Source organism: Buceros rhinoceros, unplaced genomic scaffold, assembly GCF_000710305.1.
Source record: "Buceros rhinoceros silvestris isolate BGI_N320 unplaced genomic scaffold, ASM71030v1 scaffold13394, whole genome shotgun sequence".
In the NCBI taxonomy this organism is placed as follows: Eukaryota; Metazoa; Chordata; class Aves; order Bucerotiformes; family Bucerotidae; genus Buceros; species Buceros rhinoceros.
The window spans coordinates 46,400-64,647 of record NW_010408883.1 but is presented as its reverse complement, the minus strand read 5'-3'; the positions used below and the strand labels follow the sequence as shown (position 1 = coordinate 64,647).

At 47.6% G+C, this 18,248-nt stretch overlaps 1 protein-coding gene across 1 annotated transcript in view; it reads left to right on the top strand.

The window, feature by feature from the left end:
• The window catches only part of ADAMTS9 (ADAM metallopeptidase with thrombospondin type 1 motif, 9), a gene marked incomplete at its 5' end in the record, with an annotated part of 81,235 nt that overhangs the window by 29,946 nt on the left and 33,041 nt on the right, over positions 1-18,248 (top strand). Inside the window, 16 exons of the mRNA XM_010135033.1 lie at positions 480-661; positions 762-898; positions 1,961-2,078; positions 2,336-2,431; positions 5,220-5,386; positions 5,494-5,623; positions 6,112-6,238; positions 7,878-8,088; positions 8,827-8,991; positions 10,133-10,297; positions 11,157-11,276; positions 13,031-13,135; positions 13,272-13,439; positions 13,628-13,912; positions 14,566-14,727; positions 15,321-15,497. Coding sequence (XP_010133335.1) covers positions 480-661; positions 762-898; positions 1,961-2,078; positions 2,336-2,431; positions 5,220-5,386; positions 5,494-5,623; positions 6,112-6,238; positions 7,878-8,088; positions 8,827-8,991; positions 10,133-10,297; positions 11,157-11,276; positions 13,031-13,135; positions 13,272-13,439; positions 13,628-13,912; positions 14,566-14,727; positions 15,321-15,497 — 2,515 coding nt within the window. The remainder of the gene's footprint in view (positions 1-479; positions 662-761; positions 899-1,960; positions 2,079-2,335; positions 2,432-5,219; positions 5,387-5,493; positions 5,624-6,111; positions 6,239-7,877; positions 8,089-8,826; positions 8,992-10,132; positions 10,298-11,156; positions 11,277-13,030; positions 13,136-13,271; positions 13,440-13,627; positions 13,913-14,565; positions 14,728-15,320; positions 15,498-18,248) is intronic.

The following is an 18,248-nucleotide window of genomic DNA, read 5'->3' as shown; positions in this document are numbered from 1 at the left end:
TTGGCCATATCTGGTGCTTTGTGGAGTACATGAAGATAACTTGTTTAGAAGTGTCTAGCATTACCACTTATACCATTTGGGGCTAGAAATCCCGAAGGACAAAGTGCTGCCTGGCCTGTCAGCCTCTGCAGGAAAGCCCTTTCTCCTTTCTGCCATGATGTTTTGTTATTTGCAACCCACCAAATCCATAGCGCCGGTGGGGGCATAAATCCTCGGATGAGGAGGAAGATGTTGCTCTTCCTCTCTGGCTTCTCTTACTGCTGCTGCATCCACCAGAGAGCAAATGTTCCTTTTTTTTCTTAGACATCTGCATATTCTTCCCTGCTTGTCAGTCTGGGATATTAATTAATGACAGGCGTAGACACAGACAGAGCCATCAAAACGGTGTTGCAAATACCAACTGTTCTCAACAGGCTGCGGAATTGCAATCGCATCTTGTTTCTAGCCTGATCCCAGCCAACTTCTCCTTCTTTCTGCAGGCCTAAAAATGGAGGGAAATACTGCGTGGGTCGTCGCATGAAGTTTAAATCCTGCAACACCGACCCGTGCTCAAAGCTGAAGAAGGATTTCCGTGACGAGCAGTGCGCTGACTTTGATGGGAAGCACTTTAACATCAATGGGCTGCCCACAAACGTGCGCTGGGTTCCCAAGTACAGTGGCAGTAAGTGGTGGGGGGATGTAGATCCTGCCTCCTGCGTCACCACGACGGGGTGATGGCATTTGGATAATAAACTTCTGGTTTTCCTCCCTCCCATCCCCAGTCCTGATGAAGGATCGGTGCAAGTTGTTCTGCCGCGTGGCGGGAAACACAGCGTATTACCAGCTGCGGGATCGCGTCATCGATGGGACACCCTGCGGCCCCGACACAAATGACATCTGCGTGCAGGGCCTTTGCCGGGTAAGTATTTTCCCTTCTCTTCAGCAAGAGTGAGTGTGTTGTGTGGCAGAACAGGGCTTCTGCACCTTAGAATAGAATTCTAGGATCATCGAATGGGTTGGGCTGGAAGGGACCTTCAAATGCCATCTAGTGCAGCCCCCCTGCAGTGAGCAGGGACACCTGCAACTAGAGCGGGTTGCCCAGAGCCCCGTCCAACCTGATCTGGAATGGTTCCAGGGATGGGGCTTCTATCACCTCTCTGGGCAAACCTGTGCCAGTGGTTCACCACCCTCATTGTAAACCATTTCTTCCTTATCTAGTCTAAATCTACCCTTTTTTAGTTTAAAACCATCACCTCTTGTCCTCTTGCAACAGATCCTCCTAAGAAGATTGCCCCTGTCTCTCTTATAGGCCCTTTTAAGTACTGAAAGGCTGCAGTAAGGTCTCCCTGGAACCTTCTCTTCTCCAAGCTGAACAACCCCGATTCCTTAGGAGAGGAGTTCCAGCCCTCTGATCATTTTTGTGGCCTCCCCTGGACCCTTTTCAACAGGTCCATGTCTCTCTTGTGCTGAGAATCTTGCTGGCGTACCCTCTTCACTCAGGGGTGCTGGCAGCATCCACAGGCTGCACAAATCCCAGCTAGTCAGAAGTTTGTGCCAACTTCTGCTCTTCTGCAGAAGAGCCCTGTGAGGAGGATGGCTGTACATCTGCCCTAAGTTACTAAAGGCCGTGGAGATCCAAGCCTGAATCTAAATGATGATTTGTTCGTGGTGTGCCCTGGTTAGACCCTGGAGAACTTTATGTTTCCATTCACAATTATTTTTCACAGTTTTTTCTATGGGAACAGCTCATGCAAGAAGTTTTCTCTAGCGAGGTCATCACCTGTTGCAAACGGCAATTCTCATTCTTGCTTTTTGTTTGACAGTGGTGTGGGATGGCCACACTGTAAATCAGCAGAAAAACAATTTATCTCGTGGCAGCCTTTTGCATACACAGCTTTTGTGTGCCTTAATTGGGGAGTTTGTAAATGCTGTTCTAGGCTGTATTTGCTCAATCTAGTTTTTTTTAATTTTTCTCTTAAAGCAAGCTGGATGCGATCACGTGCTGAATTCAAAAGCAAGAAGAGATAAATGTGGTGTTTGTGGTGGGGATAATTCTTCATGCAAAACTGTTGCAGGCACATTTAACACGGTGCATTATGGTAAGAATCTGTTGCTAAAAACTTTATAGTGAAAAATGCGGGTCTATAAAAGCCATTACCACACTTAATCTACAAAAACACTGATGTAAAATCCTTCCAGCTATAGCACACTCCATTTTATAACTATTTATGCTATCCCTAAATGAAAAGTATCGGCTTGTGTAATGTGAGGTAATTTTGCTCATTTCCCTTCCCCCCATAAAAAGCAAATGAAATGTCTGTGTAATGGCCTTGACTTCCCGTTAAATCTTTTCTAGGCTATAATGTTGTGGTCCGCATCCCAGCTGGTGCAACTAATATTGATGTGCGTCAGCACAGCTACTCAGGGAAACCAGAGGATGACAACTACCTGGGTGAGTTGCAGTCCTTGTTTCAGCCCAGAAAGCTGCTTTATTGTCTGGTTGTGGTGAAATATCTACTGGCGGCTCTCCGCTAGGGAGAGTGAAGAATTCATTTAAGAGGAGATATTTTCTTATCAAGAATTTATCTCATGTTCTGTCAAATATTCAGCCTTATCTTTTTCCTTCTTTTTGTTCATGCCATCCTTGATGCGAAGTTTAGGAGATTCACAGATTATAAGAAATATCCCCTCAGAGTGTGTCAGGCTGGGAAGGACTGTCAAGCCTGGGCTGTGGGTGGGAGCTGAGGCACAAAGCTGGGAACCAAACGGGCTTCTGAGTTCTGCTGGAGTCTCCTCGTCACAACTGAACACATCTCTGCTGTCACCATGCCTTGGCTGGAGAGTAAATATGCTGTACGCTGAAAGACATGTGTATAAACAAATCCAAAGATAAACTATTTTCTATTCCTCTGAGAATAATAATTCTCTTTTCACTTAGACTGAGCCCTTCTTGTCCCTGCCTGACAGTAAAGAAATAGTAAAGACTGCAAAGAAATACTCTACACCAAAGATGTTTGATTTAGATATAACAATAACTTGGCCTTTGGCTGTTGGGCATTCACAGTCACTGTTTTCTCTAATCTGTGGGTATGTCTCTAGAGGCAGAGGAAAATGCTCATGGTGCTGTGTTAGGCCAGTCTGCTGCACGCACATATGCCTTTAGCATGGCCACGTGTCTCTTTTCCACCGCGCTGTTGAGTAATTCACCCCATAAAGAGTTCTGTTTGGGTTGTGGAGTGGAGATAGCACAAACACACATTACAGGTGATGTTACACCTCCCAGCTGAAGGCTTGTTTTGCTGTTAAGACCCATTTGGGTCCCCCAGAGTCCACTGAGGCTGCTGACAGAGCAGGGACCCTTGCTGTGGCCCCTTGCAGTCCCAGGGAGATGGCTGTTCTCCCAGCTCTGTTCCTCCTCTGCTGCACACCCCATGTCTGGCACTGCCAGCGGCGCTCCAGTAACACGGGACTTACATCTCTGAGCAGGACACTTCAGCTCATTTCATCTTGCAAAATCCCTGCGTTGTGGAGCATTTTTGCAAAACCCAGGGCTTAGCGCAAGTGTTCGCTGTAACTGGGTATGTTAAAAACAGGACTAGGCTGGTGGTTCCTAGCCCATCAAAGGTAAAGGAACTCATTTGAGAAACGAGTGGAGGAGACTATCACAAACCACGCTGACAGCTTTGGCTGTCGCTCTGAAGTGCCGTCCGTATGGCCGGACCCTTCATTCAGGCAAAAAGCTTAGTGGGTCCTCACTGCCCTCCTTCCCCGGCTGGGGTGCTGCAAGGCTGTCTGTCCCTGCATGCAAGCAGCCGGTCATTTACAGCCGCGTTGCATCGCTTCTGCACATACACAGCAATGAAATGAGATGGTGCAGTGTGAATGCACAGCAGTGCCAGGAAAACCTCGCTGAAGTGTGATAGTTTTCCGTCCTGCGGGAGGGAGGGATGTTTCATTGTTTGTTTTTTCTAGAAAAACAGTCCTCCCCATGTTGTGCCTATTCAAGCTGGTTCACCCCAGAAGGAGCCCCAAAGAACTCTTCGGCTCTTCTTGAAGGGTTTTTAATCTTCTTGGGAAGCAATGAAGTCAAATCTTCTTTAATGTTGCTTTAATATTGCTGGGAAAGCATCTCTTCACATTAGGCCTGACTAGAAGCAAATGAGAAGTGTGCATGTGTCCACTTATTTTGCAGCTCACTGAGTGTGAAATCTTGGGCCCTCAGTACTGTGAACCTTGTAGTTGCTTAACAATTTAGGAGGAATTTGATGTTGTCATCAAGTCCAAGACGTGTACCTACTGTTGTAGGAGATACAGTATAGGGGAAGGAATCCTTTAATGAGTTTTACTACTGCCTAATGACATCAAAACCTCCAAGTGTGGAATTTGGTCGAGTATAGCGTCTGCTTTGTGAGTTTTTCCTCCATCTATGCCTGTTCACTACCAAGCAGTGTTTTGCTTCATTATCTCTCCTCACTCAGTGTAAAAACCTTCCCTTTGGTGTTTTGGTGTTAAGTTTAGATTTTTCAGTACAGAGGCTTTGTAGTAATGTAGCTGTGATGGGTGAAATGGTGGGGAAACTAACTTAGGAAATTAGCTACATAATCGCATTAGTGTGAAGTTGTGCAGCAGACTGCTGTTTTCAGGAAACTGTTCCTTTTATAAAGCATTTAGGCTTTAAGCCTTCAGTGCTTTCACATACCTTAAGATTTGGAATAATAAAAAGTATGAGGTGGGAGGAGGGAGAGGGGCAGATACTGACCAAACTCCCTGTAATTATCTACTAGAAAACGACATTTCGATAATGAGGGTCGGTGCATTTACAGTAAGAACACACCTGGAAACAACAGGGAAGCCACCCTATCCACACCGCTAACAACAAGATGTGGGCAGGATTATTTCTGTGGTGTGCGAGGGGACACAGACTGTGTGTGCTGCGTACAGCAGCCAGCCCGGCAACGCCTTTTGGGCATCTCTCTGCCCTGGGTTATGGGTGAACTCTTTAGCAAACACTTCAGGCATTCCGCCTTCGTTTTAATGAGGCTCTGCAGTGGAAGGAGGAGAAGGCATTATGTCTGTAGGAGCTCTACTGCTGCTCTCTTTACATCCTTTCTGTCTGAGAGTGCCAGCAGGCTTTTCCTCCCACCCCAATGACAAGGAGCACTGAGACCGCGTGATCCACGTTATTATGTACGTATGAGTTAATTCTGCGTCTTTAGTTCTTGTTTTTTGCACCTATGCAGCCTTATCTAACAGTCAAGGAGACTTTATATTAAATGGAGACTTTGTCGTCAGTATGTTTAAAAGGGAAATCAAAGTTGGGAATGCTGTGATCGAATACAGCGGATCGGATAATACTGTTGAAAGGATTAATTCTACAGATCGGATTGAGCAAGAAATAACGCTTCAGGTGAAGTATACGTTGTGCGTGTGTTAAAGTCTGCCAGCAGTGTTGGACTGAAAACAGCGGGCAGCGAAGTCTGTTGGTTTACTCTGCTTCATCTTCTTTCCTCTCAGGTTTTATCAGTGGGCAATTTGTACAATCCTGACGTTCGTTACACGTTTAATATCCCCATTGAGGACAAACCGCAGCAGTTTTACTGGAATGCATATGGCCCGTGGCAGCCCTGCAGTAAGCTCTGCCAAGGTGGGTGCTTAGGAAGACTTCGTTTTGTCCTGGCTTTGTCTGGGATCTCGGCAGTGCTGTCAAACCCCTCTCTGATTTCTGAGATGCTCACAGCATGGCAGGGCACCTTTACACCCCCTCAGAGCCAGGTAAGCCTTGCAACCTGGTCTGCAGGTGAACAAACTCAAGCGCAGATGCGATTCCGTGGCATTTCCTAAGGCTGCAAAAGGCACCGGTGTCTGGATTTGGGTGTGACATCCAGTCACTGACCCTGCTAAACACACAGCCTGTCCTCGCAGGCGTGCTGCAGCCCTGCCTGTGCCCATCTCCTCTGCGTTACACCCCTTCTGCTTTTCTAAGAGAGTCTTAAGCCCCTCCCTCTGAAAGAGAATGAAAAGCACAGCTAAGCATCTCTTAATTGCTACCATAAATGAGTAAGAAAAATAACTGATTTGATCGCTTTCCTGTATGACTCAAGCAACGTGCCTTTTTTTTTTTTTCCTGTGTAGGAGAACGAAGAAGAAAACCTGTGTGTACAAGAGAGTCAGACCAGCTCACGGTGTCGGACCAGCGATGTGATCGAATTCCCCAGCCTGACCCCATCACTGAGCCTTGCAGCACAGAATGTGAATTAAGGTGCGCTCTGCTCAGCCGTGTATAGGCATTATATTGTGTATTTATTGTTTACTCCTCTTCCCCTTCACTGCTCACCATAATTGCTTTTCTCACCACCCTGTATTAAATTTAAAAAAAGAATAGGGTTAGAAGTTGCTGCTTGGTCAACCACAAGGCATTGACATCCACTAGCAGTGTTTTGAGAGGCACTTTGCTACATTTCCACGTTTCTCCTGTTGGATTAAACTAGTGCAATCTTATTTAAAAAAAAAATCGCCTAATGTTAAAAAAATCTCCCTATGCAATACGGTGCCTGAAATTCTCATCTGCCTAGATTAGAAATGCTCAGCACCATCCTACAAACAGCCTGCAAAGAGAGAAAAACATATGCTCAAAGCAAAAGAGTAACTAAGACTTGGATTTATCATCATTTGCTTAAAGCGAAGAATAGGCTTAAGCATAGAGCGGGTTTGGGGCTGTCCCCAGACAACTCCTGGCCAGCTGGAATCGATGGAGCACAGCCTGAATCATCACAACCCATTTTCCTCTAAGAAGCAATCTGTTTTCCTTTCTGGAGCTCTCATACGGTGGTGTTAAACGGCTGCTGGTGAAGCAATTCAGATGGCCGCGTTTCCCGCGGGGTCTCTCCTGCTCTGTTAAACCGGGGGCTGTGTAGGGGCTGTAGGTCGGGTTGTCGCGGTAACAGCTGTTGCCATTGCAACAGGTTGGAAACTTGAGAAGGGCAAATGGAGGAGTCTGAAAAGCAGGCAGGGATGTGAGGGCTCCCGCCGTTCAGGAGCTATTGACTCCAAATCCCCTTGATCTTATTCTTTTCCTAGCTGTGCTGAAGTTAGCTGGCTCAGCCTGGGAGCTGGGCTCTGCACTCCCTGCGTAAGTACTTGCAACAGCAGGGGAGTCTCCAGGACCTGCAGGCAAGGTCACTGCCTCCTTCTCCAGGAGCCACCCCTGCGAGGTGCAGGGGGCAATCAGCTCCTGTTGACTCCAGGGCTTCCAACATCCCTCTGGATCAGGCTTCATGTCCCACATCTCTTGCCAGAGCTGGGGCTGATGTGACACAGTGGGTCCTTGAGGGCCACCAGCACCAGCCCTTGCTGCCCATCCCAGGAAGGAGGCAGCAGGGTGGGAACCTGTCTGTCGAGAGGGAGCACCTCTCATCCCTGCTGCCACCTCTGGAGCTCCTGTGCTTTGGAGAAAGTCATTAGCTTGCCCTTTGGAGAGCTGAAACTGTTTTGCAGGCATCCTGCCATGTGGAATGTCTTTCAAGACTGTGCAGATCATTTTCTGGTGCTGTGTTTTTCAGCTTTTAGTTTGTAGTGGCTGAGGTGACACTTCTGCAGGGGAACATGGGGTGGAAAGCCTTCAAAGCACTGCTCCTTGCTTGGTCATGGACCACCTCCCTTGCACAGTCCCACAGGGTTGCAGCATAGCTTTGCTGCCTGTAAGAGGGACCTGGTGACAGCTCCTTCCCTGCAAGGAGTAATGCAGTGTTAACTGCCTCCGTTTTTTGGAAGCCACAAAGCATTGAGAAGTATTACAAAGAGACAAAACTTCCCGTTCAGGAGCGTATATTCCTTGTTTATGTCAAACACCCTTGAGAGTCCCAGAGCCCTGCAGCTCATGTTTGCTCTCCTCGGCTCAGGTGGCACATCGCGAGGAAGAGCGAATGCACGGCCCAGTGCGGACTGGGGTACCGCACCCTGGACATCTACTGCTCCAAGTACAGCAGGCTGGAGGGGAAGATAGAGAAGGTCGACGACCGCTTCTGCAGCAGCCAGCCCAAGCCAAGCACCAGGGAGAAGTGCACTGGAGACTGTAACGTGGGAGGGTGGCGGTACTCGGCCTGGACTGAGGTAAGGGATGCTCGATGATACTGTGAACACTGTCTCCTTGCACATAGAGACGTGTCAGACTGTTTAGTTTGCAAACAACATTTGTATAAAAGGTGGCTGCAGTGATTCTGCTTCCAGTGCTTTCTCTGGAGGATACTGTAGTCCAGATTAGCCTGGTACTCCTTATTTTCTGCTGCAATTAATTTATGCTTTTAAGCATCCCAAGGTCTGTCTTCATTACGCTAAGGCTCTGCTGGCTGGCTTTCTCACTTCGAAGCCAGGAGTTGAGAAGAACATGTTGCCTTCAGCAAAGGACTTCTGAAACCCATTGCCTTTACAGTTCTTATCTTTTTCCATGAACAAGCAAATTCCTGTCTGCAGGCCTGGCACTGAGAGAATGACAAACCTGGGGCTTTCCAGGGAGGGCATGGTGAAGGGGGCGGCCTGGTTAGAGGGAATTAATCTCTCCTAAAATGAGAATGAGCAACAGCCATTTGAGAGAACTGAAAGGCAACACTTGTAAAAGTAATAGTGGGGTTACAACCTGAAATGAATTTGTGAAACTCATTGCTGCAGGATTTTATTAAGCTTAGCAAGACTGGCTTTTTAAAGGAATATATAAAGTAACAGCCGGTTTCTTAAAGTACAGTTTGTTCTGCTGGAGGTTTTCTGTAGTCTCTTCACAGTCCTGACTGCAAATGGGCTCTCAGCCCATAATAGAGTGATAAAACATATTTACTCAGTGTCTCTCCTTCCCAGTGCTCCAAGAGCTGTGGCGGGGGCACGCGGCGGCGGCGAGCCATGTGTGTGAACACCTACAATGATGTCCTGGACGACAGCAAGTGCAGTCAGCAGGAGAAGCTGACGGTGCAGCGATGCAGCGACTTCTCGTGCCCCCAGTGGAAAACAGGCGACTGGTCCGAAGTAGGTGCTGGTCACCAGCATGGGCTCACCCTGTGGGGCTGGTGCCTAAAAAGAGATACCTCTGTCCCTGCTCATCCTTTCATCCCTTGTATTTGGTTTGTGCTCTGGGGTGTGGTGGCTCACGTGCCCTGTAGAAGCAGCCTGTGCACTGGGAGGCTTGCGATGGGCGGCAAAGTCACTAGCTTTGCCTCCACCCATCAAGTGGCCATTTCCCTCCCTCAAAGCCACAGGGTGTTAATTCCTCTCCAATCCCGCAGTAATTTCTCCTTAGTTTTTTCACGGTTCCTCTGCACCTTTGGGAAGAAAAATACCTTCTGCCCTCATTTTCCCCTGAGATTGTCCTCACAAGCCCCGGCAGCTCTGGCTGTTGCTGTAGGGCAGGATTTCACCCTACTAGTATTTTGCTCAGCCCTCTCCCTGCTGTTTATTACCATCACCTCTTGCACTGCTGCAGGTGTCCTTTGCAATGCAACAAAACTGTATCTTAGTAGACTTTCCCTGCAGCAGAATCCGGGATGCCGGAGAACAGTCTTCAAAGGCCGCTTGTCACTTTTGTAGCCGAATAGCTCTCACTTCTGTGAATTGCGTTCTTTTAGGAAATGATGGAAGCAATTAAGTGGGAACAGGGGTTGTTCTCTGCGAAATATCTGTCTTCTGGGTTGAGCTGCTGGCAGCCCAAGCTGTGCCAGGGCAGTGGAAGAGGCGCTTACAGCCCACGGGAGCAGAGACCCTTATTGCACGCACTCAAAGCTGAGCAAGTTTTCTGCAAGCCTTTGGCACCCTTGTGCACAGCTGAAGCCCTGTCGGGCGGTGATGTGGCTTTGCCCCACATCTCACAGCTGCTGGAAGTCAAAAGACTTCATGGTCTCACTTTGGCTGTGCTGAAGGGTCCCAGCCCCGCTTTGGTCTCCATGCTCCAGCCTCTGCTCTGGACCAGTTCCTGCAAGCCATCTTCTCTTGTTGCAAGACCCTTGTGTGTGTTCCATCACATGTGGTCCTTAGCTGAAGAGCCGCCTCTTGGCACCAGTTTTTAAGCAGTGGTTGTAGTGGGTCTCCAGGTTTCTTTTTTCAGTGCCAGGGCAGTTGCTGAGCTGGCAGCGCATCCCTGGCACTGCCTGAGCTTGTGCTATCCTCCTCGCAGTGCTTGGTCACCTGTGGAAAAGGACACAAACACCGCCAGACCTGGTGCCAGTTTGGAGAAGATCGTTTAAACGACAGGTTTTGTGATCCTGAAACGAAGCCGGAGTCGGTGCAGACGTGCCAGCAGCAGGAGTGTGCTTCGTGGCAAGTGGGGCCATGGGGCCAGGTACTGGAGAGCTGCCGTGGGGCTCCCAGCCAGTGGGACCTGGGTGCTGGTGCCCGAGACTGGGAGCTACATTTTCATCCAAATTCAGTGACATAACTGCATTAATTGATTTGCACACCAAAGCAGCCCTCTGTTCGCTTGGCTTCAGCAGATGGGCAGCGGTAACACTACCTGCCTTTTGTGTTGAATTTAATCTGTGTCATTCTAAATTGGCCGTGATTTTCAGAAAAGGGGTTTCCAAGGTTACACTCTTAAATCCATATTTAGGCATGTAAATACATGGCCTAATTTTCACAGAAAAGCTGCTCCCATTGAATAGCTTTGTGTCGCTTTTAATGTTTTCCATTTTCTGGGTTGGTGAGGGCTTTTTTCAGTTAAAATCCAAGTTGCTTGTTTCTCCCAGAGTGTCCTGGCATCTCCTTTTGCACAAAGCTGTTAGGTCTTGACTTAAAAATACAGCAACAAACCCAGACCAGTTGTCCCAGTCAGACTTATTTCCCATTAGCAAAATTATTCATGAGCTGGTCGTGCTATCATGGGGCTAAACAATCAGTTTTAAAGGATATGATGCAGGTTCTACCAGACTATGATTTACTGTGTGCAGCAAAGTAAATCATTTAAAAGCTTGCACCTTCATTCCCAAGGAAGCAAGTGAAGCGTGCAAGGCTCTGGTGGGCACAGTGAGTTAAAACTTTGACCTAATTTAAAGCTGAAGTGCGTGGAGAGAAACCAGAAGGGAAGCTGGGTTTTATTTTTGCTGCTTGTGCTACCTGCCTAAACACAGACTGGGCTGATTAATAGTTTCCAACTGAAACACCTACTCACACCCAGCACTCTTCTCCCGTCTGTCCTCTCCCAGTGCACAACGACCTGTGGCCAAGGCTACCAGATGAGAGCGGTGAAGTGTGTCATGGGCACCTATGTGTCGGTGGTGGATGACAACGAGTGTAATGCTGCAACCAGGCCAACAGATACCCAGGTAAATCCTGCTGTCCTGTCTCCATCTTTTGCCAGCGTCCGTATGGAGGCATCCAGGATGCACCTTCACGGATGTGAAGGCTTGCCCTGAATGCCAGCCCATGCACAGCAGTATTTTGGTCTGCTACATGGCTGCTGGAAAGGTGCAGTACTCTGTTTTGGTAGAAGTGAGACAGAGAAGCTGTATTCAGGGAGTTCCCATCCAGATCCTCTCCACATCGTTAACCTTACACATTGAAGCACCACATTGCTAAAAAGGCAATGGACAACTTATGAGGGCATCAGGATTTTGCTGGCTAAAGATTGCCTTTGCTTATGGCTTATATCCATAGAGCTGCAGGCATAGGATGGGATGTGTGAGGGGCTGTCCAAAATTCAGAGCTGAAGCTGGTCTCTAAAAGCTCGTGAGCTGATGAAGCAGCAGTAGATGAATATGAGAAGACAACCAGAGACCAGAAGGATAAGATGGGATAGTGTTTACTAGCCTCAGAGGCTGGGGTCTTGACACACAGACACCTCCTTTGGCTCGCATGGGGTCTGGCATGCGCAGCTGCAGTCTGGGCTCGCTGGGCCGCAGGACTGTTGCTGTGTGGTACAAATGACAGCTAGGGGCCATCATTTCTTGTCTGCATCACATGACAATATAGCGTATGCACCAGCTACGATTCCAGACGCATCTTCCCCTTGGAGAAATGTTGTACAGCCTTTGCAGATTTGCCGAAGAGGCTTTCCATGCTGTCTTCACTGGTACTTGAAAGCAAACATGTTAATTCCCATTTCAAGCAGAGGCTGTGTCCAGAGTGTCTGAAGGAGTTGAACAGAACATTACCGTCTATCTGTCACCTGGGAGAGTAGCAGTGCTGATGCCCGGCCCGGCTTCAGTCCTGTGTGACTTCACAGAGTTTAACTAAGGCCACAACATTTAGGAGGGGGCTTTTTTTCCCGTGTATGGAGACCAATTGCATGATAGTCAAGGGGTAAGAAACCCACTTGTCATCAGCCACCATTTGGCATGCACGTCCCCAGCGCAAGTGAAATGACAGCAATGCGGAAATCATTGGGGCCATTTGTCAAGAGCCGCTCTCTCCCTCGCAGTGACGCTCAGTATTAATTTCCTTTTTGGCAAGGAGTACTTCTAGGCTCATGGGGTAAAGTCATGGCTATTCATCATTTCTGTCACCAGACCTCCCAGGAGGTCCAGACAGGACCAGAGTCTTCCTGTTAGACACTGTACCAAGGCCGAGTAGAATAACATGCCTGTCTCCAAAATCTTCATGCTTAGTGTGTGGTGAAGATCAGCATGTAGATATAGGTGGTGTGGTGGGCTGCAATCAGCTCAGCAGCGTAACCTTTGTTAAGCGGGCTGCAGGTCTTGTGCTGAAGGAAGGGGGCTTTGAAGGGAGATAAAGTTGCTGCTTTGCAGACATTTGTTCATACCAGAACTCTCTTAATGAACTTTCATCTTTTGCCACAAAAACATCTGGTTTTAATGCGTGGAGATGGCCCATGGTTATGGGGATCCCTATCGTAGACTTCCTAATAAGTTAAAAGTCCACCGAGGGTTCTGCATGTGGAGCCCTAGGGGAACTGATACCAAGTGTTGCTGATTCACCAAGAGGATTCAAGGAGACAGCAGGTCACAGATTTTCAAGATGATGTGTGTTGTTTATAATTAGATTGAAGAGGAGGTGGTGTAACTTGAAACATCTGCAAATTCTTTATTTCCATCTTTTCCCTCCTGTATTTCATGTACAGGACTGTGAAATAGCAGCGTGTCCTCCCCATCCAAATAGTCCTGAAGCCAAGAGATCCATACCAGGCATTCACAGGACACAGTGGAGATTCGGGTCCTGGACACCGGTAAGTCTGCGTCATAATACTTTAAGGATTATTTTATTGTAGACAATGTGATATTTTTAAGTCTGACCAATTTTTTCATTCCAAAGCCCTTGTAATATACATATATTCTAGCAGAGTGCTTGTTGTTCTTCCCTAGTGCTCCGCAACATGTGGGAAGGGTACCCGGATGAGATACGTCAGCTGTCGGGACGACCAGGGCTCAGTGGCTGACGAGTCAGCCTGTTTCCACCTCCCAAAACCATCAGCCACAGAAACGTGCACCGTGACGCCGTGTGGGCAGTGGAAGGCCTTGGAGTGGAGCTCTGTAAGCATCACGCTGTCTCTTGCAGCAGAGCCTTATGGACCTCGCTGCTGGAAACACGTTTCGGCCACACTTGCCCTTTTATAAGCGGGGAGATAAGGTTTTCTGCTGTTCATTATTAGCAATAGCTGTGTGTCTGATTTTTCAAAGCTGGAAATGTGACTGTGTCTCCTTTTCCCACTGTAACGCAGTGCTCGGTGACTTGTGGTCAAGGTAAGGCAACGCGACAAGTGATCTGCATCAATTACAGTGACCAGCTGGTGGATAGAAGTGAGTGTGATCCAGACGACCTCCCTGCCACCGAGCAAGACTGCTCCATGTCTCCTTGTCATCCAAACAGCCATGACTACGGCAGGCCCATCCACCCTTTCCTTTATCCGGATCATCGCCTGAAAGTGCACCCCGGAGGCAGCCCAAACCGAAACCGTGCGCATATACCAGGAGGCAATCAGTGGAGGATTGGCCCCTGGGGAGCTGTAAGTGCTCTGACTTCCTTATTGCTGGTTTGAATATTTTTTTTTACTTAGGCTAATCCAGGCTCTTCTTAAAGTCACTAGGCAGAGCAAAGAGCGACCCTTCTCCCTGCCGTCTGCTCTCTGCTCACACGAGCAAGTGTTGCAGTAGGGAGCAGGCATCACTCCTCGGCTGCTCACACCTCGAATCTCCAAGGCTCTCTAGGCACATCAGAAAGCTGACAGCGTCATTTTGCATGAGGCAAAGGCCAGCCTCTGCTTCTTGGCTGTCTCCCGGGATGTTTACAGCTGTGCAGAGCTGTTGCCAAAGCAGAGCAGAGGCCTAATGCCAGCTCTGCTCACCCCGAACATTTTATAGTGCTTTATCATGAAAGTCCCTAAAGGGAATTAAGCACAAATGGGATGTCAAACACTGCATTAAGGGCAGTGGGGGTTACTCACCTGCTTAAAGCTAGGCTCGTGTTTATTTTCTCTGCTTAGTCAGCACCTAAGTCATTGCACTGCTATTCGCAATAGCTGGGTTTGAAGTTAATAATGCCTGTTAGTTGTATTAAATGTCTAGCGGTGCATTCCCACGGTGCAGGTCACTGGGAGGGAGCTGGGAATGCAAAATTATTCCTGGACTCAACGAAGCCATCGTCAATTGTGTCTTGCAGTGCTCTAGCACATGTGCGGGGGGGTTCCAGCGGCGGGTCGTGGTGTGCCAGGATGAAAACGGATACACTGCAAATAACTGTGATGAGAAAAACAAACCCATGGAGCAGAGATCGTGCGAATCTGGCCCCTGTCCTCAGTGGGCTTACGGCAACTGGGGAGAGGTGAGTGCTCCGTTCCTCCCGGGCTCTCTGCGCAGGGGAAGGCTTTCGATAGCAGGTGGCTGAAAAATGGGAGATGAGGGGGATATTGCGGTGACATTTATTAGAAAGATTGGAGCACGAAAGGCAGCCTCTGATAAATGAGTGAACCCTAGCAACTGCTTGATGGTGTTTTCCTTTCCATTTGTCATGGAAAAATTTTCTTCCCAGGCAAAAGCAAATTCTGCAAAAATCAAGATCTTTTTTTCTTTTCAAAAGAAGTCTAGTTTAACTGAAGGCCTTTTTTCTTTAATAAAAATATTACTCCCTTCTAAAATTTCATCTGAGACAAACGATTAGACATTAAACTCCAGCATCACACTGGGTCTTGGCAGTATCTTTGTGGAGCAGCACGAACAGCATTGGGAAGAGAGAAGCTGAAGCAGCCTGATGCCCCATCTGAGGCTCCTGCGGTGTTTGGGGAGGATTTGGCCAGAGGGGGTTGTTTGGGTACAGAAACAACTGTTGGGTCTCGAGAGGTGCTAGTGCTTCGAGCGACCGTTTGGCAGCACTTTTGCTGCCCAGACAGTGATTGCTCTATCCTCTGCCTCTTCCAGTGCTCGAAGCCATGCGGGGCAGGGACAAGAACACGGCTGGTGGTGTGCCAGCGCCCTAATGGAGAAAGGTTTACAGACCTGAGCTGTGAAATCCTTGACAAGCCACCGGACAGAGAGCAGTGCAATGTGCAGGACTGTCCTAGAGATGCTGCCTGGAGTGCTGGTCCTTGGAGCTCGGTACGACCATAAACTCTTTCTCTTTGTGAACCGTTTTGTGGATATCCCGTAACAACAGATTTAATTTGCTTCAAACCAAGGTGCTAATGCTTCGTGTCTTAAAACTGCACTTAAAGAGGATTATTGACAATATATTCAGAATAACACCTGTTCAGGAAGGGCTTACATTAGGGGAGCTCGAATCCTCTAATTTAAAAGGCACTTTCTGCTAAGTAGCCACCTTTGTCCACCAGTTTATTACACTGTGCGAGCGCTGTGCATTGTGAGTCTTGGTTCTGACTGAGTTCTTTGCATATGGGTTTAAACCTGGCATTCAAGCAGTACATTTCCATTGAAGTTCAATTGTTCCGATATTTAACGGTAATACTGCACTGTGCACCTCCTGCTTTACCAGACGCTTGTTCTATGCCAAAAGCAAGATGACAGGAGAAAATGTGTGCTAAATTACATCAACTCCCAAGCACATACAAGTGTGTGTAGGTGTGTGTGCATGTCCCTACCTGCCTCCGCGCACAGCTGTATAGCAACGTGTGCATTCGCACCCGAGCTCTATTTCTCTCCCTGTGTAATATTTAATAGATCAAGATGTACTGTGCAAAGGCACCTGTGAGCATTACTCATGCATCTCTCTGGTTCTGGAGAGTTATCGTCTGGCCTGATCTCCAGCTGCTGCTCTAGATACCGTTAAGTCAGCAAGGTGGTGGAAGGCTTAAAAACCCTCGGAGTTTTCTAACAACAGAATAGCATTTGGAGCAGAGGTGTCCTATGCTGCCTCTCTGCTGCTGGAGGAGTCTGCTACAGAGATGCTCTTGTGAGGGCAGGGCAGCCAGGAACCACAAGGGGATGGTGTTTTGGGTCCCGCGGCTTCGAAATTCTCCCTGCCCAGAGCAGCACCTCCTGCTCAGCACAGAGCCCCAGTGTGCTGAGGCAAGGGCTGCCTCGGGCGCTTCCAGCACACTGGAAACCACAGACCTGCCGGTTTTGGAGTGGCCTTCAAGCAAATGTTGACCTTTATTGAGTATTTTGTTGTAAAAGCACCTGAAGATGAATTTTTTTAAAAAAAAAAAGAATCTGTCTCAAAAGCACTTTATAGGAAAAGGAAAAAGAGGCCTGTTTGTAATGGATTGGACTTCTTTAACTGTCATGGTTTGAAAAGTCATCTTGCTAAAACGTAACCGCACTCTCATTTCTGCGGGAGCTTCCAGTAACACGGATGCCTTCGGTAACGCTCCTCAATATTTTTATCATACCTCAGTGAGTTATGCAATAGCCATAAAACTGCTGAGCTGGTGTTTATACGGTGCTTTACCAGTACAAGGGACAGTAATACGAAATATTTAATTTGAGGTGCTAATTTATCACTTGTACACTGATATAGGGTGCTAAAGATGAGCGAGGTGAGCTAAGCAGAGCTAGCCACGCGTGCGGTGGCTTCCCCGCAGAATTACCAGCTGCGATTTGCTGTGCCAGCCTTTGTTCCCTGTGCTGGACCATTTGCAAGAACCAAAGGTGCGTCTCCTCAGCTGTTAAGGAGCAGGCTCCGGGGCTGTGTCTGCTCCTCCGTCTTGGAAATGCAGGGTGCAGTCCTCTAATTTGGTTTTGGGTTGGTGTTTTTCACCCAGAAAAAATTCCCTTGACTCTGCTAAGTTGAATGAACCTTGCTGATTGTGTTTGCTCGGTGCCCGGGGAGAGAGTGGGACGTCGGGCAAACAGGCAGAGAAATCCTGTCCTGCCTGGGGTGTCTCCTCCTGGCTGCCTGCGGGGCTCACAGCCCCTGCCCTCCCGCAGGCGAAGGGGCTGCAGAGCTGAGCCCCAGCCGTTGCCACAAAGCGACTTGATTTTTCAGTCTTATTACCAAGGTGTCCTTTGGCTCTGACGTAGGGGACCCCAGAGCTGTTTGAAGACTGAATTGTATCCATGGGGTCGCCAGGGCTTCGTGCCCCTCCTGCAGAATACTCCACATGTATGTCTACCTCGTGCTACTACTGTAGGTAGTAACATCCAAATATTTTTTTCTTCAGTGTGGTATCACCTGGATTTGCTTTAGCTCTGCCGTCGGTTGCAAACATCATCTGTAGCTGTACATACTTCATCTGTTGGGATGGAGTGTCACTACCATATTTTTTGGTCACTTTTGAAACAAGAGTATAGTATTAGCTGAAACTTTTCAGCAGTATGGATTTATGTATTTATGTAAAAGTGTATTTATTTTTCCAATATTGTTATTTAATTTTATATAAATATTGCATACATTTACAATGTTTAATGTTAATGTTGAACAGTGAAAATTAAAGACAAGTAGAATGTAATCATACATGAATTTGTATAATGATTTCTTGAGTCTCTTGCTAAATTAAGATCATATACTTAGTTTTGGTAACTTTTACTAAGTTTTCTGAAATGGTACTGCAATGTTCCATCTCTTGACGTGCTTTTCTCTTTGGTCTCCAACAGATACTGTCATTCTTGATAATTAAACAAACACTGTTAAAAGTGTATGAATTATGAAGTTTGGATAACTAATTTCTTGCAAGCATCTGATTGGCTTAGCTTCACTCACGTTTCACTGAAATTAGTACTCTAAAATGCATACAGATTAAAGCAGAGGGAGTCTGAGGAGTCCAACCGTCAATCCTCAGGCAAAATTCCACTGGGATTTTATACAGCAAACAAGGGATTTTATCTGGCTGGTTAAATCCGGGTTTTAAAGAGATAAATGAATAAACAGATTTGGTATGTAAGTAATAATTC